This window comes from Nanorana parkeri, unplaced genomic scaffold, assembly GCF_000935625.1.
Source record: "Nanorana parkeri isolate BGI_ZX_2015 unplaced genomic scaffold, ASM93562v1 scaffold1112, whole genome shotgun sequence".
In the NCBI taxonomy this organism is placed as follows: domain Eukaryota; kingdom Metazoa; phylum Chordata; class Amphibia; order Anura; family Dicroglossidae; genus Nanorana; species Nanorana parkeri.
Window position 1 is genome coordinate 58,584 of NW_017307380.1, and position 24,524 is coordinate 83,107.

General features: G+C 44.6%; 1 protein-coding gene across 1 annotated transcript in view; it reads right to left on the reverse strand.

Annotated features, from left to right (window-relative positions):
• Window positions 1-21,186, reverse strand: part of LOC108796419 (calcium-binding mitochondrial carrier protein Aralar2-like) — a gene marked incomplete at its 3' end in the record, with an annotated part of 79,156 nt that extends 57,970 nt beyond the window's left edge. Inside the window, 1 exon segment of the mRNA XM_018567890.1 lies at window positions 21,105-21,186. Coding sequence (XP_018423392.1) covers window positions 21,105-21,116 — 12 coding nt within the window.
• Between the last annotated feature and the right edge of the window lie 3,338 nt (window positions 21,187-24,524).

The window sequence follows — 24,524 nt, forward strand, 5'->3', positions numbered from 1 at the left end:
CTAAAAGGTGGGCGGGGGGTGGGGGGGGGAAACATCAGCTGCAGGACAACTATAGGCAATATTGATGACCTAGCCCTTTGCTTGATTTTTTTGGGGCACAGCTTACATAGTTTAGAATACCAACTAACGAACAAAATAAACATCTCTTCAATGTTAAAACATCTAAGTAACAATATTTGGTATTATTTAGTTCAGTACTCATCAGATTTATTATTACCTGAAAGCAAATGTATCGGCTCTTTTACCACAGTGGAAAAGTTCAGTAGCACACATAGGAAATGACTGATTAACGAGCTCTTAACTAAAGCTGCCTATGTCAAATCTATTTGCACGCACTGAGTGGAAACAGTTTTAATGTGCTGCTCTATGATTACCGATATCTCACACAAATTCCCTTTCCACTGCAATCATTCATTTTGAGACGTTAACAATCGAGCGCGGCGAAATTTACAGAAAACCATTCTGCAGAGCCAACAACGTCGCCCGGGCTACAGCTATAGCTTAGAAAATTGTTTCAAGCAGGCTTCAAATCAAAATCACTCAAAAGTGACATTATCCCAACATTCCTATGCAAAAATACTTATTTTTGACACACTTTCAGAAATTGCTGTAAGTGTAACTGCTAGAGTAGAGAGCTGTGAAGAATGTCATATATCAAAATCCTTTGGTAAACAAATACCCGAGATATGGAAAATAATACTTCTTTAATGGATGTTCTTTTCCTGCAAGTCTCTAACCCGTAAATAAACTTAAAGGGCAAGCAAGCATGGGTATAACAAAATCCCAACCACCTCACGCCACTAATTACATTTATAGGGCCTTAGGTGCAGGCAAAGATAACACCTGTGGCTCTGTTTAGGGATGGCATTGTGGTGCCCCCATCATAGGAAACCCATATTCAAGTCCTTGACCATGTGAGTTTCACACATGGTAGTGTGGCCAACTCAGGCACTTACATACTGGTCCAGCAATGTGATGGAAAGCCTCACCGACCAACAGGAAAGTGCAAGTCGAGCTGGCCATACACTGCTTAGATTTTCAAAAGAACTTTCAAACGAAAGATCTTTCTTTCGACTTTCTATCAGCTGGTGGGGTCAAACCGACAATCAATTTTGACCGTAGTGACGAAAAAACTTGAAGGGTGGAAAATGTTTCTCAAATGAATGAAATTCTAACGGTGAATGTGGTTTTTGTTCAGAAACTTCATTCATTCCAAAATTGAGAGTCAAAATCAAAACGAAATTTCAATTGACATTCATCAAGTGTCTGATGGCATTATCGGGTGGAAAAGAAAGAGCTTTTGTATGAAAGTTTGCTCAGAAATCTACTAGTGTACGGCCAGCTTAAGGGCTGGGCAAAGAGTCTACGTCCTAGATGAAGTTGAGAAATGCATGTTATTACACCATGCATTTCAGGTCTCCTTCAATAAAGAAAGCTGAAATTCCATGCAGGCCCTCAGAGGAGCCTGCAACTTTATGAGAATTGCAGTATTCACCGTTTATGCCAGCACAGGTTTGCATTAACCACCTAAGAGCAGACAAAAAAAGGTCCAGCTCATATCATTAGCTGAAAGCCAAACATATGACAGGTGCTTGGGGAACCCCCAGGGTACATACGCTGCACATTGTTAACAATGGCCTAGGGGTTGTAACATGTCAACCAGCATCCAATGGTGCAATCCTCCAAGGGTACGCAGGTGCCTTTTTATTGAGAACTCCACCCTAGAATGAATAAAATGGACATCAAGTCTTCATTTCAGAAAACCTAGCTGCTGATAAAGCTCACGCAAATACATAAATATAATAAAGAATATCTATGGTCAGAAAAACTAAACATAAATATGTGCTTCTATATTGAATTTCCATAAGTTCTATCCCACTCCTAATAACCAGATCCATCTAGACATTTAAACTTGCTTATTGAAGATGCCCATAGGATGGAATTCCTCCTGTAAAGATGCACTTCCTTGTGTAACAATTCTCAAGAGAGCCTGCCGTCTGAACTACAACTCTGTACAATGTAACATTACTGCTTGCTGGAAGCAATGCATGATGGGATATGTAGTCTTGAGAAATCTAGATTGCATCACATCAAGCAGCAGGGAAAGACACAAAGCACACTGGGAATCCAGGAAGTTGTTGGAAGTGGTGGGCAGACGGAAGGCAGCACTCACTACATAAAAGATTTTTTTTCAAGTAAGCTTTGATTGTATTATCAGAAACATATCGAGTATGTATTCCTATTACAATGCTGATGTCATAACAGGATAGTGTATGGTTGGACTTTACAACTCCTTTAAAATGTACTTATTTTTATTATACAGGATTTATATAGCGCCAACAGTTTGCGCAGCGCTTTACAATATAAGGAAGACATTACAATCACAATAAAATTCAAGACAAGATGGGAAGGAGGGCCCTGCCCCTGAGGGCTTACAATCTAAAATGGAGGGAGAAGTGATACATGAGGAGGTAGCTGTGTGGGGATGAATTGTTTGAGAACGTGATGGTTGAGTGGTTAGGTTGAGGTGGGATAGGCTTCCCTGAAGAGATGAGTCTTAAGGGATACTTCTGCCTACTCCTTACAGAGCGGCTACTTACCGGAAGATAGAAAATTACTTGCATTTCAGTATCTTATATGGTGTTGAATGAAGACATATGATGTAAACATGTACTAAATTAAGTTATAAAGCAAACAAAGTGATAGAGAACAAAAGTTTACTGCAAATGAGTGTTCTTACAGTGTTTTTTAACTTGCTTTAAAGTTAGTTAACTGGCAAAATGAGTAAACTGTAATATTTGCTTTCTTTTCCAACTTCCAATTACAGTAGAACTTACACTAACACACATACAGAAGGCAAGCACTACAATTTTCACTTATTATAGACTGTACAAGGGTATCGCCTAACGTAACGCCTAAAAAAATGTCAGGCCGAAACCGAAATAATGTTTATTCTAACTTTTTCAAAAATTTTAATATTTTTTTTTAAAATATTTATTCATTTTTATTAACTATTTTTAATTTTTATTTTACTTTGAGGGGCTTCAGGAAAATATTGGGGGGTCCTAAACAGACCCCTGATATTTCCCTTTTAAAATAGGAAAAGAGATTGAGGACACAGAGTCCTCAATCTCTTTTTCTGCAGCCCGTTATAAATTAACAGGAATCCTCTATACTGAGTGTTCCTGTCCATTTATAACTTTGTGGATACAGTGCGTCTACTATATCCACAATCATGAATGATTAGGTGATGTAGATCACTTCCCATTCATTCATTATTGAGGATATAGTACACGTACTCTGTCCTCAATTATGCACAAACACTCAGCGATCACTGAGTATTTGTACAGCTCTCAATCCTGACAGCTGTCACATGAGGCTGAGCGAGCGGTGCGGTGAGGAGAGCTCAGCCTCCTGTGAAAGAGCTGGCTGTGTCCGCCCACACACACCACTCTCCTGATCTGTGACAGGAGGCTGAGCGGTGCGGGGAGGAGACGCCGGCCGCTCACATCACTCTCCTTCCGCAAAGCTCGACCTCCTGTGACAGTTTCTCTCACGAGAAATCACGGGTGCACCGCTATTTTGGACTACAATCTCAATACAAATTAGTAAACTAAACATGAGAATGTAGTCCATCATAGGAGCGAGCTTGGAGCGTTGACTACTTTACAACACACACAGGGACCATGGGGAACACAAGTAGTCACCCTCCTGAGTGATACACAAATAAAATACATTGTTGTTACTAGTGAAGGTTCTTGAATGTATTTATAAGATGTAACTCTTGAGTTTGGTGTCACTTTAACAGAACCTTTTACTTGAAAAACCTCAACTTAATAATTCAGAGGGATGTCCACAAATGTTTGGTCATACAGAGTAGGTGTGATAGTCAGGTGTCCACAAACTGAATCATAATATATAGTAGTAAGGTGTCCGACTTTCTCTCTCTCTCTCTCTCTCTTGCAGGAGACATCACCCAAAAATCAAACATAAACCTTTTTCTTGTCTGTTATACAGTTTAATGCGTCTATTTTTAGCATTTCAAAACAACTGCATGGATTCCACATAATGTGTGCATTTCCTGCGGCTTAAAAGCATCATTTTTGATTTTTCACTGTCATGTACGTCTGGTGCAAATGTGGCAATGGGTGTTAAAGTGCATTACCATCACACAGCGTACCTCACATTCACTTTCTAGCCGTTGTGTTTGGAGCATGATAATACATTAGGACAATACAGGCACTAGGGCTGCAACAACTAATCGACATAATCGATTATTGAAAAAGTTGTCAACTTTTTCAATAATCGATTAATCGGCTTCTGATCAGTTGAGGACAGTTTTTTTAAATTGCTTTATCAACCAATGACTTGAGACCTTTAACCCTTTGACCTTTAACGTCTACTCAGAGGCTGAGGTACAATTTCCAGCATTTTCACCTCCATCCTGAGTGTCCAACAGTGACCAATGGTGAAAATGTATACATCTATAGCTGTGATGGGGCATTCAATGTTTATGGTACCCTAGACATGATAGAAGGCAGCAAATCCCTTTCAGAAGTACATCTGCAAAGGTTGAGCATCATTAGAAGCAAAGTGTGCAGAGATTTGCAATGAAGTTTACTGAAAAGTAATGGCAAGTAGAGGATTGTTTTCTTACCCAACAAAAGGTTGGAAGACATTTGGAAGACGTGCAACCGTTTTTACTGTACGGTCGCACGTCTTTTGTCTAGGGAGCACGCTAGAAAACCAGCCGAAAATCCTACGATTTTCGGCTGGTTTGAACGGTGCTCGGGAGACAAATGCCGAACGGGCCGGTGTGTGCACGCGCACACTGCCCGTTCAGCATTGCGGTCATAAGAAGCCCGCCCCTCAGGGGGCAAGCTTGCAATGATCGAGAGTACAATCTGCCTGTCCAAGATGGGCAGATAGTACGTTTTTTTAAATTACTTTACAACCATCGCAAGACTAAGGTCTTGCAATGGTTGTAAAGTGTATGGCCGCCTTAAGAGAGGATTATATCCCCTCATCAGTTTTAACTTTTTCATCTGTGTCCCATTGGGGAGGTTAGCCTTCACTTCCTGTCTTATAGCCACAACAGTAAGGCATTGTTCCCACCAAGCGCGTTCCAGGAGCAGAGCAGTTACAGACCGGAGCAAAACTGCGTCCAATGTATTCCAATTGTATTTTTAGCTCCAGATCACAGTGCAGCGTTCCGTTCCAGTGCAGGTCAAAAGACTGCAGCAGGCCCTATTTTACTTGCTCTGGAACGGATGCAAACACCCTGGAACGCACTGAAAGCCCATTTTAAAACTACCAAAAACGGCCCAAAAACGCGGCACAACCCACTGCAATGCGTGTGCAGAAACACATGCAGATCTGGTCTACATTTGGTGTGAACAAGGCCTAAGTGAAATTAAATTTCTGGTGGTCAGCAGGATCACCAGAACCAGTGTCCCCATCGGAGGATTTACCAAGTGTTGGCTTCAGTTGCACTTTAAAGTGTTAGTAAACCAAATAAACATTTCATATTTATTGTTTCCATGGCAATAATGTTTAACATGTATTGACTCTTTTTTTTAAATTTACTTGTATTATTCCTAAATGACCTGGTGATCCAGCGGTAGCTTTCATTTTCTGGATCGTCGTGTCCACATCACCACCACCAGGGTACTTCCTGGTTTCTTGCTGTCGTGCCACCCCATGCTGTCGTGCCACCCCATGCTTCATGTGATTCAGCTATCGGCTTCACTGTTTAGCTATTTGTGTTGACGAGTAGGTGTACGTTATATGTTGAACACTGAATGTATCTAGAAATTCAGTAATGGTAACTTATTTGGAGTTCACCCAGTTCTTGGGAGAAACTAAACATGAGCAGTGCAGATTCCGGTTCACACCACAAAACAGTGCGTTCCAGAGCGGTCAGCCTCTGGAGCGTACTGTATCGCACTGCGGCTGGCTCCCTGCGTTTGGGGGCAGGAGAGGGAGTGGCGGTGCACTGAAGTCAATGGCACCGCAGCCACGCCCCCCGCCTGTAGTGCGATCGCCTACACCTGAAAACGTGGCACATAAGTGCCTGCGTTGCAGTCCAGTGCGAACTGCAAAAATGCTGCAAGCACTATTTTAGCAGATCGCACTGGACCGGAACACAAGCATGGATGTGCCATGCGTTCAGTGCGGGCGGGGCTGTGGTGCCATTGATTTTGATGCACCGCTATGCCCTCTCCCGCCCCTGAACACATGGAGCCAGTCGGGTTGTGATAGTGCGTTCCAGAGGCTAACCGCTCTGAAACGCACTGTTTGTGGTGTAAACCGGCCCTGAGGCTGGCTGAAGACCTCTTGGGCAAACATCAAGTAGCGATATCAACACCGACTACACAGCTCTATCCAAACCTAGAGTAGAACAGCATCTTCAACTGCAAGTGTCATGTTTATCTTGTAAATCCTGAGTTCTGATAAGGTTTATGTATCCATGAAGGATATCAAAACCTCTTCAATAAAAAAAAAAAAAAAAAAAAAAAACTTGTTTTAAACGCCAAGGTAAAAATCAAAATGTGCCTCAGCTCCAGGCTCTGCGCATTAATCTGTTAAATGGAAAACATGAGGTGAGAAAATATTGAAAAAGTTGGCATGGTTAATCCTTCAGTAGAAGCCACTTACCCCAGACATAAAGGGTTTCAATTACCAAACCATTGAAGACTCCTTGGGGGTAAGGAAAAGAAAGTCTGACACTTGAATTTCAGGGGGTTGGAAAGCTTGCAGAAGCCTTAAATCTGGATCAATCTGATATCCGGAGCCACTTGCAGCTTTGCAGGTAGGGGGTGTAAGTATTTTATTCTTCATAAAGCTAATGGACTCAAACTAGAGTAAAATTGCTTTTTCTGTGAGAACCGGGGAAGTATAAAGATGCAGAATGTATTTTAAAAAGGCTTTTACGAAAAAAATAAAAATATGCTGCAATCTTTTCTTTCCTACTGAACTACATGGGTAATTTTTTTTCTTTGCTGGGGCATTCAGAATGGGAAAAGGAAGACAAAATGAAGAGAACAAAAGAGCTTTGCAGATGTAAAAGAAAGAGAATTTAAAAGGGAACTGGTCAAAGTGGCTGTAATCTGGCATATAGAGGCTCCAAACAAGTAATGCACATGTTTGCAGCACCATGCACTAACATGGTTTCCTTTGGAAGTAGCCCTGCTTATATTGGGCAATAGCCTCCTCCAACACTGGATAGGGGTTTCAGCTTCGACAATCAAAAGACACCCTGATAAGTTCCCTTTAAAGCCTTAGTTCTCAACTGGTGGGTCCTGATCAGTGGGTCACCGCGTGCCCCCTAGCGCAGCACCGTCAGTTCTTGCGCTGAGCAGCCATTCAAAATATGCTGCCCGGCGCTGAGTGTCGGCTTGAGGTGGGGTGGGATTGGGCTATGGCCGCGAGGGAGCTCCAGTTATACGTGAATTGGTTACAGCTCCCTCATGTGTCCTGTAGAGGTGCCTGTACGGGATTGACGTCAGATTCTGGCTCCCGACACCTCTACAGGGCAAAGAAGGGATCTGTACAAGCAATGCACAAATGGATGGAGCTCCGTCACAGCACAGCAACCCACACTGGACCACAGGCTGAGGATCAACTCCAGTTCTCACAAGCTAGGAAGACTGGGTGGACCTTAAAAAATTGGGGGGGGAAGTGTGTGTGTGTAGACATTGCGGTTTACCAGTCCTTGAAGAAGAACTCCTGGTAAACTTTTTACTAACCCTTGCAGTGAGCAGTTTTTTTTCCCTACATTTAGACTTGCTGTGGGCAAGCAGGGCTAAACATAAAGCGGGGGAGTCATGAGAATAGACGCACGCAAAGAGCATTGTGTGCGTGTTCGCTGAGTGCTGCCCCCATTCCATTGTGTGCCATAGTGTGGTAGCCGGGCAGTAGCACTCTCTAACACACCCAATGTGCATTAAAGGGTAGGTTCACTTTCCCAAGTAGTGAGTGAAAAATTATACGCACTCCGGTTAAATTAAAACCTCTGTCGGCCGTGTCTCATCAGCCCTTTTGGTTCAAAGGGTACCGTCTCCTCATGTGTGAACGTGTTACGTCAGTTCATTTGTAACTGTGGTATGAGAAAAAAGAAATGGATGCCCCACTTGTGCAGGAAAGAAGAGCAGCGTGCAGTGAATTGTTCTTTGCGGTCTGAGGGTGTGCCTGGTGCCATTATTTATCGAAGACTTTGTGCGCAGTATGGAGAAAGTGTTTTGTCGCAAAGAAGTGTGTATGAATGGATAGAGAAGTTCAAGGAAGGCCGCACAAGTGTTAGCCATCATGAAGAAGCCGGACGCCTGTCCACGTCCAATGACGACATTGAGCGTACACCTATAGTCCTGATCTTGCTCCATCAGACTTTCGTCTGGTTGGTCCCCTGAAAGCAGGCCTATGAGAATGAAGATTCACCTCTGATGAAGAGGTGAAGACAGCGGTGCATTGGTGGCTCGCAGCTCAGCCTGAAACATTTTTTTACTGAGGAAATACAAAAGCTTGTTGACAGATAGACAAAGTGTATTGAAAAGCAAGGCGATTATGCATTTGTCTTTTCTAAAAGTTGATTAAAATAAATTCTACAGCCAGAGTGCGAATGAAAAATTGCGAGCACTCATTGGTCAGCGCGGCCACCCGAGAAGCTCTTCTTAGCACAGATAAATACGGTTTTGGTTAACTTAAAAACAATTTTTTGTATTACAAGTAGACTATAATGAGGGACAAGCAGACTGGGCCCCCACTTTAGTCCTTGGACAAGTAGTTTGGTATTTTTTTTTTTTTTTAATTTCCACAGTTTGTTACCTGCAGAGTCAGCTGGTCCCCTGAGTACTGGCCCTGATATCCTGTGTCCTATGGAGCCACCCTTGATTGTGGTAGTTAGCCAGGGCCTTAGCTACCATGGGGCGAGTGAGGCACAGCTGAAAGGGGGCGTAGCCAGGGCTGGCCAGGCCGAGCACAGTGCGCCATTGGCAACAGGGGCACCAGGCGGCCAACAAAAGTTCAAGGACCTGTAGCACCCCCTACAGGAACTTCCAAGCGTATATAAGGGTGCTCGCAATGACCGTGATGGTCATATGTTTACTGTGAGCCTGATGAAGGGGACCCTGCATGGCCCTGAAAGCGCTTGATGACACTGAGTAATGACCAGGGCTTGAAAAATGTTATGGTGCCTCACCAGTCAGTCAAAAATGTCACCAGTCAGCATGACCGGACTATAGCCTTGCAATTTATGTTAACATTTTTTGGGGGACAGATAGAGCTTTCTTTTGGAGGTATATAAATCACCACTGGGGAGGTGTTATTTTTTTTTTACTATATAATGAAAAAAGTACCATAAATGTAAAAAAAAAAAAAAAGTTTCCCTACGTTATGTTATAAAACATTTATTCTTACCCATATTTTTAGTAAAACATAAAAGTCGGGGTCACGTCGGGTAGACACCAAACATGTCAAGCCTTAAAATTGCGTGCGCCCGCAAAATACGCCCATAGGCGACGATTAAAACGTTTTTACTTCTCATCAGTTTAGTGTTATTGGTGATTAATTGCTCTAAAATTATTGTTCTCACTCCGACATTTGCGGTGATATGTAACATGTGCGGCACAATAGGCGTAATCATCGTTTTCGCACATAGGCGCACCCGACGCATATATGCGTGTGTATGTGGGGGGCGGGGACTTAAAAAAATATATTTTTTTTATGCTTTATTTTTTTAAAATGTTTTTTTTTTAATGCTTCTTTTTTTATTATTTTTTAAATTTTTGTTTTCTTTTTTTTTTTTTTTACACACAAAACTTTATTACTATTACATGGGGGCTAAGAAGCCCCCTATGTGTTAGCCAATTTACATGACAGGCCCTCTTTATGGAGACATCAGGGGTCTCCAAGACCCCTGTCACCTAGGGACCCCCAGAGAAGCTGATGAAGCAGAGATACAGCAGCTTCTGTAGCTGAAGAGTGACACTGAATGCAGGAAGTGATGTAATATACATCACTTCCTGCATTGCGGGACTCAGAGGAGATCAAAGGGAGTTTGTATACTAAACTCCCTTTGATCTCCTGTCACAGAGCCGTGCCGGTCCCGGCCGCATCGGGACAGCGCATCTCGGGACCGGCAACGGCAGTGACAGCTGCTAATACAAACGATCGAGCATCTCTTAGAGATGCCCGATCGCTTGAATGTAAAGGCAGGGAGAAGAGGAGCGGCACAGGCTCCAGCTTCTCCTCCACCTGTATGGGCAGAGGACTCTGTGTCCTCAATCCCTTTTTCTATTTCAAAAGGTAAATGTCAGGGGTCTGTTTAGACCACCGATATTTCCCCGAAGTCCCAACGGTAAACAAAAACCAAAAAAATTATAATGAAAAATGTATAAACACACACACACTGAAAATTTGTTTCGGACGAAATGAACGGAAACTAAAAATGTTTTCATTAGTTTCGTCAAACTAAACAAATGTGTATGCTATTTTGTATTTGGCCACCAGCGCATTCTGGAGGCGGGGCACATGATGTCACATGACGCCACACGTGACATCACACGTCTGTTGGGGGTGGGGGGCACAATTTTCTGTTCTTGCCTCAAGCGCAAAATGAGCTAGCTACGGCTCTGTAGTAAGCAGTCTGTACAAATACACAGGCACAGCCACTCCCGATCTCTGCTTCTTCCTTCCTTTTCCAAGCTAGTAGATGGGACGGCTTGTGCCCCTTGTACTGGAAGTTCAGGAAAGCACAGCTTAGAGAGTTAGAGCTGTTCGAAAACAAAAAACATGACGACTGCAAGTGCTTGGGCAAAATTTTAAGGAAATACTTTTGCTATGCAATTTAAATTTGTTTGATTTGCTTTCATTTTTGATAAACATTTTAAGAGTTTATTACTTCTTCAGTTACAGATTAGACTGTAGAAGGTAGCCTGGCCCGGCTGAGCTCTCCATCTGAAAATGCCAGTATTCTGGATTTCATTTCTCCGGTACTTTCTATTGGCATTTGAGAGGACGCACTGGGGTCCCAGCGTGCATTTTTGGTTGCTAGGCCTCCAGTGCGTCCCTGCACCTTATTAGGAGGAGTTGGCTACCTCCTGGTACACCTGCATGCAATTTATCGACTGCATTAATATGCTCACACCTGGAGACTCACATACATAGAGTTAGGACCACACCTTGCAGAGGTGCCTTGGCGCGGCGGTGTGGCTTCTACATATTTTTGGCCAAAAGTTTGTGCAACTGAAACCTCTGATTTTAACGCATACTGTTGACAGGGCTACTTGTTTGGTTGCAGGCTAGCTGGCAGGTGAGCTGGGGATTGTCTGTGTTTTGTATTGTTGTAAGCCTTCCCAATGTGCACCCTGCCGTAAAGGCTAGTTATAGATTCATGCAGGTACCATGTTTTTTCTAGTTTGACTACTTTCTATTGAGTTCTGACCTCATACAATGTATATCCATGACTCAAAATACTAGAGACCAGACAGCCAAAAACGTATGCAAGTTATATAGAAGGAGGGAAGCAATGGCAGTCTACATATTTCTCTGTGCACATATTTTATTTTATAGTGAAAGCAACTTATATGGAGAACATTTTCGTAGGCGAGTACATTGCACCATGGAATGTGAAAAGTGTGCGCCTCGAATGTCACTTGAAGCCAAGTTTGGGTTCAGTGTCCATGGTACCGGAACCTTGTGGTGCTTCTGCAATAAAAGCATTGTATGCTGTACTATCAGGTTTACCTTTATGGTATAAATTCCTTGCACTGAATGGGGTTCAGCTTTATTGTATCAATTGATTATTTTTTACAAATTAATTCTTAATTAACACTAACATTACAAACCAAACGTCCAAATATTCCTCAGACCTAAAACAACCCCCTCCACAGCTACCATGTAGCTTTCCACCTTGAAATCATTGACTAACCTTGGCCGTGAGCCCATATTCCTCAGCAAACATGACTGTACAGGTACCTAAAAAAGACATGTGCTGTTCATGTGATTCTCAGCTCCGCAGCCACGTGCGCACGCACAAAACACAGCCGTAGAATCGGTTACACGGAGATCATGCTTTCTAACCTGTAGCAGGAGGCATGAACCCATAAAGGCATTCACCTTCGTTAAATTATATTTGCACACACATGTATAGCTTTTAAAGCAAATGTGAAAACGTTAAAATAGAGGTGAACAGTCTTAAAAGGAGAACTATGAGGTGAGTGATTTCCACTCACCTCATAGTTAAGCAAACATAAGCAAAAAAATAGGTGGTTTGCTCCGTTCTTCTTTGGCATTTAATCATGTGATCTCAGTAAAAGAAGCCTAGGCCAATCTGGCCTAGCTAATAAGCATCACTTTGACATTTGGTCACATGACTAGCTGCCATGACAGTTCATATGAAACCCGTGAGGTTATTACCCCCCCCCCCTCCCTAAGCTGGCCATACACCTATACATTTTCTGCAGATTTGCTATGGTCAGATGGTAAAAAAGTGCCACCCGAAATTCATACAGCTGAAAATGACACTAAACTCAGGAGTAAAATCTTAAAACTTTATTCAAGTACCTTAACTATTAACAACAATGTATCTTATCTGTGTATCACTCGCCTGTAGACCCTCCAATCATCTCTGAATTGGTGCTGACACTGTCCTTCCTTCTGGAGGGTGGCTACTTTTGTTCCCCATGGTCCCTGTGTGTGTTGTAAAGTAGTCACCGCTCCAAGCTCACTCCCGGGATGGACTACAATCTCGTGTTTAGTTTACCAAATATGTATTGAGATCGTAGTCTATCACAGGAGTGAGCTTGGAGCGGTGACCACTTTACAAAAAAAATATCGGTACTCAATACCGAACTACCGGTATCGGTGCATCCCTAATTCCAAGAGAAATAAAAAATAAAAGGACATCTTTGGTCTTCCCGTATTTCACACTTTCTGAATATTACCTTTCCAGACAAAACAAGGTACCTGTATATGTCATTAGCTACAATGAGTCTTTGATTGGCTTGTCCTTTCTGTCCTAAGAAGACTCCGAGTGGAAACAGAAATCATTTCAGGAATAGAGCAAAAACACAGGAGCCTTAATAAAAAGATCCGTCTAGTCTTCCCAGAATCTCCCATAACCCAATTGACACTCCCAGAGCTTAGAAATGTGATTTCGCTGTTCATCTTCTACTTGTATTCCGCGTGTACCATTCACAATATCACTCCCACATAGAAAACCAGGCGCGGGCCTTCCCCGTAATGACATAATTTGGTAACATGTTTAAATAAACGCATAGCAATAAATAAAATGCCTACTGTGCGCATTGTCTGCCTTAATCAGCACCGGCTCATAAGTAAGTAAACTTGCCAGAAATAACAAACAGCAGCGCTCACATACAAAGACAGGCAAATCAAATGACACAACAATCATTTAACCTGCTGCGTAATTGTGCAACGGACACAAACCAGAGCCTTACTGGGATCTGTTACCCTGCAATCATTTCAGACAAATTCTGATTATCCTGATATAACATAATCACGGGCCTGAAGCAAGTGGACTGCCGTTCAGACAGCTGACGCGTCAGATGGAAGTCAGCAGCCCTGACAGACTCAGGAAAGCAGGGTCACTTAGCGGCTTATCTGCTTAATGTCAAAGTCAGAGGCCAGAAGTCATAAATGAGGCTGATTGGAGGTAAAGGTAAACAAAATTATCTGACTGACGGGCAATGGGAGTCCCAGACAGACTTGAAAAGAGCTACACCTGTCTCTGGGCCCCGTATAAGTCCAGATAAAAGAAAGCAATGACACGGATGTAGTAAAAGTGGTTTCCGCGACGTGTTGGAGGGGGGTAATGAAGTGGAAGGTATTTTTGTGCATTTGTAAACATTTCCTAAAGAAATAAGTGGACCATCAATTCACAGAGGAGCTAAAGCCCATATCCACCTTTGAGGGCTTGTTCACACGATTTTCTGGTCCAGATCTGGAGACACAGTGCTATGCAAGCAGAGCGTTTGACGCATTTTGGATGTGTTTCAGTTTTGTGATTGGAGTGGGGCTGTCAGTATGTTAGCTGCAGTGCAGTGCGTTATCCGGCGTGTTTTCGTTGCGTTCGTGCATTTCCGGACCGGACAAAATGTGACGTGCAGTATTTTTTCTATCCGGAACGGACTGCGTTTGCGAGAACTGTAGACCATAAAACACATAGGGATGCATTTTGGGAGCATGAGCACACGGATCTGATGCGGACAGAATCCGAACGTCGTGTAAACAAGCCCTTAGGAGGTATTTGTAAAAAACATATGCCAGCGATTTACACTGAGTGCGCACGAAGCAGGCATATGCAGTTGCTGTATATGAACACAGAAACGTATGTTTTTTTTTGTTAAGCTGGCGATACACCTATAGATTTTCTGCAGATTTTCTATGGTCAGATGGAAAAAGTGCAACAGATTCCTCCATCTACGCTAAACTGTGTAGATGGAGGAATCTTCCGCTAGTCCAAGCCTCAGTATCTTCCTAGTCGGCCCCGCTGGCTCTCAAAATACCTGAACAGTGTTCAGGTATTTTGACAGTCCAACATGCCTCTTGGAGTCTTGGCTGAAACTGTCAGTCTTGCAATGCAACATGGTACTTGTAGTTCCACAACAGCTGGAGGGCCGGAGTTGCCGCCCCTGATCTAAGGCCCCGCTGGCTCTCAAAATAAATGAGCAATGCTTGCATCCAATCAGATGGTTCAGGTATTTTGGGAGCCAGCGGGGCCGACTAGCAAGATGCTGAAGCTTGGCCGAGCGGGAGATTCCTCCACCCGCACAGTTTAGCATAGATGGAGGAATCTGTTGCACTTTTTCCATCAAACCATAGAAAATATGCAGATAATCTATAGGTGTATGGCCAGCTTGAGCTTCTCTCTTCATATCCTCATGAAAATGGCCACCTCTGTGCTCTGCAATCAATCTGTGTATATTACAAAATAAGCTGAATTCTTTGGTAGTCTTCAGATTTCATAACGCCGTGCACACAGTCAAGACATCCATGGCCTGAAGCAGCAAAGCAACCCCAAAACATCAGTGAACCTCCACCATGTGTGACTGCAGGGACTGGATTTTTACATTTCTTCATACCAATAGAACCAAAAGAAATAAACATGAGAATGCCTAAACATTTGTAATTGCAACAATTTTCTGCGAGAAGTGATGCATTATCTGACAGAAATGCAGGGGTGCCAATATTTCTGGCAATGACTATTTTCTTTTTATGCACAGCCCTTGGATATAAAAGATAATGCTTTTTGTAAAACAAGACTGCAATCACAGAGTGCACACAGAGAATTTCCAACTACAACTAGATAAAACTAGACACATATCTGAGCTCTCATGCAAACAAACAAAAACAAATATTACACATCGTAGGCAGGCAGATGCATCCCTGACAAGGGAATTAAGACTTACACTTGCCACATGTGTGAACATGCGGAAAAGCATGCACTTTTGCGGGCATTCATGCAACACATGAAAAGCGCATCACAATTGCAATGCCTTGATTTGTTAATGACACCTCAAAACACAGCAGACAAATGTGCCTTTTGCAGCGTGCATTAAAATGTGACACATGCAAAATGTGCATGAAACTCGCAGCTCAACCTGCCGCACTAGCCACTTTGCTGCGTTTGTAATATGTAGAGTAGCCCACTGAAAGGAATGAGCCACGCCATGCTGATGTGCGTCAATATGTTACATGTTTACGCATGAGGCAAGAATGAAAGGGGACACAGGGGAGCCATCTACACGTCATGGCCAGATGTTTGTGTACATCTGACCATCACACCTAGTATTTGGGAAAAGGTATGTGGACATCGATCAACATTAAAAGAACAAAAGAGAGTGCCTCCATAGTGTAAAAATGTTATTTAATAGTAAAAACACGCAGCTCTAAGGCTGTACTTACAAAATCTGATGAAGGGGGCGTGCCCCAGAAACGCGTTAACCATTTATCAATACAGGGATCGAGGTTACTGGTGTTTTACATCGCTCCAGATTCTCCCTGCCAGGGGTTCCGTCCTCTCACCCTATTCTACTGGTTTTTATTCTACCGAACTGTTGTAAGTACAGCCTTAGAGCTGCGTGTTTTTACTATTAAATAACATTTTTACACTATGGAGGCGCTCTCTTTTGTCTTTTTCTCATAGACTGGTGGTCCATCTAATCTGTGGGAGCTGCCTCCACCGTGTTTGCTGTATTTTTACTGCTGGGCTCTTTTTGGATTTGAAGGCGCCGGTATTGTTTTGCAATATCGATCAACATTATTACGCTCAGGTTTGAGTGAAAGGTCCTATTACTCCTACGGTGTAAAGACATTTGTAGACTTCCAGCCTTGTGGTAACCCTTTGGGGAAGGGCCTTTTCTGTTCCAGCATGACTGTTCCCCTGTGCACAAAGCCAACTCCATAAAGATATAGTAAAGTTGGCCAAACACTGTGCAAATTTTAGATGGTTCTTGATGAATCGGCCAAAATTCGTTCAGTGGGAGGCCCTGTCAGCTGCCTTCCATCAGAAAATCGAAGGAACCTGTTAGAAACATTTTAGGTGAAAAGTGACAGCAGCCAATCACATGCCCTCATGGTTCCGATACCCTGACAACGGCAGACCCGCCACTGTCAGAATACAACAGTCCAACAGGAGATTTGTCTATCCGCACCGTTTAGTGTGAATGGAGGAATCTTACATTTTTTAATTCAACCTGCAGCTTGAACATCTAGAGCCTTGGTTCTCAACTGGTGGGTCGTGACCCAAAAGTGGGTCGCAACCCCGTGTTCAGTGGGTCGCCGCCAGCCTTCCTCTTTTCTAGGCGAGAGGCTCCTCAGCCTCCCACTAGCGCAGCAATGTCCGTTCTCGCGCTGAGCAGACATTAAGAATATGAAGCCTGGCACGGAGTGTCAGCTTGAGGTGCAGTGGGCTGGAGCTATGGCCGAGAGGAAGCTGGAATGCCATGTGTTCCATTGCAGTCTAATGGGTCGCGACGTAATTACCAAGGACAAATGTGGGTCCTGAGGTTACGCAGTTTGAGAACCACTGATCTAGAGGCTTTCATTGCTGACTTCTGGTTACCTGGCCATCATGGTGAACCAATGACTTCCATTTTGTTGAGTCACTGACACAGAACAAATGTTCTTATCAGAAATTGTGACTTTGCTAGATGCATGAGCAGTTACTCACAGAAATAAAGTCTGGTTGCACACTGAATAACTCTCGATTCCGGAGCAAGACGGGCTTAGCCGGTGTGTACCTGACATTCTCTCGAGTGCTGCTATGAAGGAGCAGTGACATTGGGCTATGGAAGGCATTTGCTAGCTGCATGCTTTCTTCACTTCCGTGACTTATAAAGTATTGAAGGTAGAGATAGAGGGTCAGCTAGCATTTTTAAAGGAAATTAAGCATCTGCAGCCTACATTATTCTTTCAGGACAGGTTTCCTTTACATATAGTCCATATACCCATCGCTCTCAGATGCCGCTATTCCAATGTGATAAGATGGGTGCTGCGGTTGTCGGCGGATGGCAACCGTCTCGTCAACTGAACAAAAGCATGGACACCGGCACTCCAATAGCTGATTAAGTACGTGTTGCAAAGCAAGTACGTTAATAAATAGATGTACTTTTTGGCCTTGGCCATGCTTTTGTTCAGGTTTCCTTTACATGTCCCTTCTAGTCACCTACACTACTACTACATGGCCTTTCCTTTACCTAGGTTGCCCCTGGTTAAGACACACTGCGGTACAGTCGATGTGTTGCATCACTCATCTTCCAGCAATGCCGGCCGTGACAGTCAGTGCAATGCAAAACGAAGAGGTCGACTGCAAGTAAAATGCAACCATCAGGGAATTCTGAAAAGATCTCAGACGGATGGCTTAGGACCTTTTGGCTGGAGCAGAGCTTAAAAGGGAAAGGAGTGAAATGTAGGGCCCTCTGTTGGGCTTTAGTTCATATCATATGGGTTTTGTATTCCAATAAGTCAGTGAAATACAGGTCAGAAACAGGTCAAATGCACCCGTCAATGAATTCTTAATGATCTCTAAAGATTCTCAAACTGATACCATTGACAAGCCCAAAACCCATCAACACGTGGCCTAATAAAATAAGCAAGTCCTTGCTAGAGTTCAGCTTTAAAGTGAGACTCCAGTTTCTATTATTTAACCAGTCAAAGCTTGACATAGATAAGAGGACTCTCTCCTTCATTCCCTCCTCACTTTCTTTGTCCATTGCTCTGCTATTGATGATACCGAGAATTTCCAGCCGTGAGACAGGAAGCATTACACAACAACATTTCCTATCTGCCCTTTCTGTCATTTACACCCTCCTGGAGTTCTCCAGGCTACAAAGGTGACACAATGATGATCCTGACACTTGAAGAGGGTGTTACAAGTGGCTGAAATATGTTATTAGTTTCCAGTCCAGTGACACTATTGCTGGCTGAGCTGTACTTGTAGCAGAAAGCAAATACTGGCACAAGTGCCTTATTCATAGCTTCTGGGTTATGACTATGGCAGGCTGAAACGCATAACTTATTACTACTTTTGGGACAAGATTACTTTTTTAATAAACTTTGGCTTCAGGAGACACATGCTGGTATTTGTATCTCTCTATTGATGGAGTCCTGGGGGGTGACATATGAGATGGAGTGGTGTATCTGTGATATAGTATCATGGGACTTGTAGACGGCTGAGGCACTCCCAATAGTGAATGGATATGATGTTGGTTCCTCCATCCAGCAGCCAGGCACACCTGCACTTTGCAAGTAAAAGTGATGACATCACAGATTTCTCCTACAAATAGGCCGTCTAATGCATTCTTTCAGCCACACTAAACAGCCAAAATTTGAGCAGTGTATGGCCAGCTTTAGTAAGAGAAACAAAAACCTGTTTTTACTGAGGATGGGGAAGGGAAGTATTAGGCAAACATTAAGAGAATCCTAGAGCTCAGCTTTTTCATTTCCAGGCAAAAAAAAAAGCCCCTTAGAAGTGGGGCTATCCCCACGCTGCAAGGGTTAAGTGGTCATAAGCAGATTTAATTACCTGATCCCTATCCCCCCCCCCATCAGCACTCTTCTCTGCTCCAGTTGTGGAGAATGTTTCTTGGTGTCCTCACATCTAACGCAGGTCTGTGCCATCTGCATTAGACATAATGACATCTACAGTCCTTAGATCGCCGGAGCGAAGAGGCTGAGGGGACCGGTCTGGCAGCAGCGGGGAAGGAGCTGGCAGGAGCGGGGATCAGGTAAGTATATCTGCTTTTCTCCAGTCACCTAGAAAATAAAACAAGCATTTAACCCTTGCAGTTCCGGTATTTTTGGTTTGCTCAGAGATGGGCTTTAAAGCAACCGCCATTTTAGTAAGCACCAAGGCTGGGCGCAAGGTAAAGCTGATCATACAGTGGTCCAATTTCAGGTGAGTCGTGATGACTCCGATGAAATACAACCAGTGTGTGGCTCCATCTCGACCCCACCGTTCAACAACATTGCTTTATCAAATCGACTTTTGTTGAAGGAGCCGTTCCAAAAGATCCTGGCCAACCAATGTTCAAGTATTCTGACAGCGGCACAACCAGCGCTGTCAGGATACAGTAGACCTGCAGAGGGAATTCCCCAGGGGTGTGAGATTTAAAAAGAAAACTACTTGTCCAAAGACTAAAGCAGGGACCTGATCTACTTGTCCTGATAGAAAAAAATAATTTCAACCAAAACCGTATTTAACCATGTGAAGAAGCGCTTTTCATTGGTCAGCACAGTCAGGTGACTACACTGACCATGAGTGAGTGTTTGCAATTTGCGAGCCTAATTCAAGATCCATAGCACAGGGCTGCGCTGGACAGCAAGCAGTACGGGGTAGGAAAGTACACCAGTACCAGCGGAGGGGGAATGACAATTCGCCGAAAGGCAAGTATAGTGAGGGTGGAGAGTGGGCCAGATCTGAGCAGGCAATTCCATTCTCCCAAATTACTTGGGAAAGTGACCTTACCCTGTAATGCACATTGTGCGTGTAGGAGAGGGCTGCTGCCCAGCTACCACAATATGGCACACAGTGGAATGGGTGTAGCATGCGCACAATGCCCATTCAGATGCAAGAAGGCGGGGCAACGGGTTTTATTTTTTATCACTTAACTTTATTGCTATCACACAGTCTAACAAGCCCCTATGTGATACCGTTTGGAGGCGACAGGTTCTCTTCATGAAGCCTGCACTCCAATACAGAAGATGGACACAGCATTGTGCTGTTCCTCCTGTGCAGCCCAGCTTGTGACAGCTGAGACAGAAAGTGCTGAGAGTACATTGCTCCTATCTCACTGATAACACAGATCAGACGTTCTGCAGTCTGCTCCCCGCTCTCCATCCTGAAGTCATTCTTGCCGTAGGCCCGGGTCCCCCAGAAGAGCAAGGGACCCTGAAAACCACATCGAGTGGGGGGACTGGGAACCAACTGGTTGCTACAAGTGATCTGGGTGGCTGTACAGCTGTACAAAATGAGCACCGGCTCTACAGGTCTAAATATAATAAAAAAACAAAACACCTGCCTGGCCCCCCCGGAACAGCACGTCTCGGGCGATAGGAATTGCATACCCCTGTTCCCCCCTCATCAATAACAGTGGGGATGAGCAGGAAAAAATCTCATAGTGCACAGGCAGCCTAAGTCTTGGCTAAAAGGTATTTGCAGGCAGAGACTCAGTATGTACAGACAATTCCTACGCACACACCTGTGTGCAAGTTTATACAAAGACATTTCCTGGGAACAACCTTTACCACCTGTGCCTGGCTTTGGTAACCAGGGTGAGGTGATGAGACACACTTGGTTGCCATGAGCCACCGCTCCACTTTCCTAGCAGCTTCCATTACCCAGGAATGTACAGGTCACCATTAGGTAAGAATGTCCTGAGCCCTGACAACCCTGCTGTGACCCCCCCTAAGGTGACTCCAGACACAAGGACATGCCCAGGGTCACCAGCTCTGCCATTTTAACAAAAACAACTCTTCTGTCAGGGCCACTAACTAGGTTCTCTCCCCTCCCATGGCTGCCCGTGCAGCCCCCCCAGAATCGCACCCTCGCCATGCCTGCTATCCCCCCTGCACTGTGCACATACCTTGGCAGCCATGCTGTACAGAACTCACACACACTTCCCTTCTGACACTTCCACCACACGTGACGGTCGCCCCGCCTCCCAACACAGGAACGGCGGCCGCTGATTGGCTGAGCGGGGCTGCCCGTCCCTCCGGCCTGTCACGTGAACGCGCGTCCTTCGCCGGTGTGTAGAGGAGAAGTGTGAAGGGGAGAGCGCGATGACGTCACGCACCTGTCTGTGCGGTGTGTGTGTGAGGGGGAGAGGGCTTACTTACACACATACCATAAAGAATGAACTGACTGACTGTCTGTGCTCCGAGATAAGGAGCTGCTGTTATAATGAGACATACATTCATTCACACAGCCATGGCTCCTGTCCCTATTTTTAAACTGGCCCTGCTCCCTCTTCCTATTGCACTGTCTAAATATGTGGCCTGATCGAAAATAAACAAAAGCAAAAGTGTTCTATTGCACTTCCAATCCAACCTCTAACTTGCCCCTTCAGTGGAAGTGACAGGTTCTCTTGATTGTCCCCACCTCCTCCTGCTGCTGCTTATTTATTCATGCCAATTGCCCTGAAATCCAGGGTATTGCCCTGTATCTTTACCAAGTCACCATAGCATAGGGGTAGGCAACCTCGCGACTCCAGCTGCTGAAGGACTACAAGTCCCATGAGGCATTGCAAGATCCTGCCAACAATAGGAATGAGTGAATTTGTAGTTCCACTGCAGCTAGAAGGCCAAGATTGCCTACCCCATCACCCTACAAAATGTACAAATCTCTCTAGATTCCTGTCATGAACCAAAAACGCGACCCGGCCCTTTCCCCTGTATAGTTGTTAGGTGGCCCATATTAAAAAAAAAAACCCTGACATGCTCTTATGCAGTGCTTGGCAAACTCCAGCCCTCCAGCTGTCGTGGAACTATAAATCCCATGAGGAAATGTAGGATTCTCACAGCCAAAGTCATGACTCCCAGAGACAAATGCATGATGGGATTTGTTGTTTCACCACAGCTGGAGGGCTGGAGTTTGCCCAGCTCTGCAATTATGGGTAAGATTCTTTGAAGGGAATTCATCAAAAGTGGAGCCAACTTTCCAGAAACAGTAACCAAAACAGCTAAATACCCGTTTACGGGGGGGGGGCTATCAAAAATGCAGCAGACATAATGGGGAGCAGTTGACAATGGCAACATGTTCTTGGGCCAACCCCTACCTGCCACGTCCCCACCACACCCCTGCCCCTACCCGCCATGCAATGTCGCCGAGCAGATAAAAGGGGACATCAGAGGGAGATGTCACGCAGTCACGCTAGGCGGTGTATAGTAGGGGTGGAGCAACTCTACGCAATGCCGAAGGCATAGTAAACAGAACGGTGCCGCGTGTGTATCTCCTGGGGCAGTTGCTTTGAGCTTGGGACAAATGCCCCTTTTGCCCCACGTTAAAGACGGCCCTGCTAAAAGGTTTACTTCCACAAACACTGATCAGGTCATGTACATGATTGGCTCCTTGGCAGGTTCTTCCTTCCATGGCCTAAACTGTATTGTATAGGGCAGAGTTTCTTAAACTATGGGTCAGGACCCAAAATGGGTCATGGATGTGTTTGGAATTTGTCCAGAATTGACAGCAGCAGTGGGCGGGTGCATTAGCTAGTTTGCTATTCGATATTGCAAAATGAAATAGCCAATAGCAATCTAGCTATTCATTAATTTGCTGTTTTTGTTTTTTTTATCTGACTGACTGCGGCCGGCGCACCGATGTCAGAAAAAAACAAAAAACAAACATCGCAGGGAAAGGTTTACTCTGTTCGATACAGCAGAGTAGACCTTTCTGGGAGAAAATGTTTCTCTCCCGGGGAGCCGCTATCTAATAGCGGGAGACTCCCTGAGCATCCGGGAGAGTTGGGATGTCTGCAAGTCTGACCACCACCTCTTGTCTGATTGCACTTTGCAATAGCCAATAGGAATCTAGCTAGCTATGCATTCGTATGCCTTTTTTTTATTTTCTGACTGACGGTCGGGCCGTAGCTCCCGATGTCAGAAAAGAAAAAAAAAAACGATCGCAGGGAAAGGTTTAATCTGCTTTCTGATTAAACCTTTCCTTTCCGGGAGGAAGTGTTTCTCTCCCAGGCGGCCGGGAGCCGCTATCTAATAGCGGGAGACTCCCGGAGCGTCTGGGAGAGTTGGGATGTCTGCCATTGGTACCTGGGCCTTCAAGTACCAATGTTATCCAGCACCAGTGTCATCTAGTACCAGTAACAGCCAATACTAGTGTCAGCCCGTACCAATGTCATCCATTACCAGTGCCAGAAAAAGTGTCATCCAGTGCCAGCCATAACCATTGTCATCCAGTACCTGTGCCATCCAGTACCAGGGCCATTCATTATCACTGCCAGCCAATACTACATTACCAGTGCTTGTACAGCCAGTACCAGAGGGAGCCAGTTTGTGTTCCAGTGTCATCCAGTACTTCATAATCAAGTACCAGTGGTAGCCAGTACCACCATCATCCAATACCAGAACCATCCTGTACCAGTGCCTGTACAGTCAGACCTAGTGTCATCCAGTACCAGTGTCTGTACAGCCAGACCCAGTGTCATTCAGTACCAGTCCCTTTACAGCCAGTACCAGTGCCAGCCAGAACCAGTGCCTTATTACTACTAGTGCCAGCCATTTTGCGTGTTCTTCCATGGTGCCCAATCAGCTTGACAGAAAGAAAAGGGTCGGGGTGCATTGATGTCACTGGTTATATATCACTGCATATATTAGGTAAATGACATTCACCAGATATGACCATATGGCCATGTGAGGTAAATTATGCCAGCACAAGCATCCCTCCCCTTTGTATATGGTCAGCTCTGCGGGAGAGAATACCCTGACCTGCAGTTGATTGGGCAGGAGGCCCATGTAGCTTCTATGTTTGGATGGGCTCAGGTTTGTACTAGGTTCAATCAGAACCTGAGCTCATCCCTACTAAAGCATATTAGCACTTAGTTCTGCTTGCACTGTTGCTGGCATCGTTGCCTGATCTTCCAGGTTCGGCATCTTTGGCCATCTTGGCAGGCCGGGCCGGGATGGCGTAGCTTCTGCTCATTCACATTCATACTCATTTATCCCAAAACAAGAAAGAATGCACACTGAGCCATGCATACAGGTGCTTCAGGTAAGTGCTTACATTTGAGTCAGTATCAGCTTCTTGCAATCCCTATATAGCAGATCTCAGACTGTGAAAGGGAAGGGCATGAATGGGAGCCAATCAGGTGTGCTGCATGTGCTAACAATAGATATGCTGAAAGAAGCAGAGAGCAGAGTGAAAAAGAGATGACTGCACCAGTCTGCTGCTTCTTTTCTCACTGTGCATTTGCAGGCTGGAGGAGGGACAAGGCACCTGACTGCAGCAGAAGAAAATCAGGTTCGCTTCCCTGGTAGACACGGCTGTGCTGTGT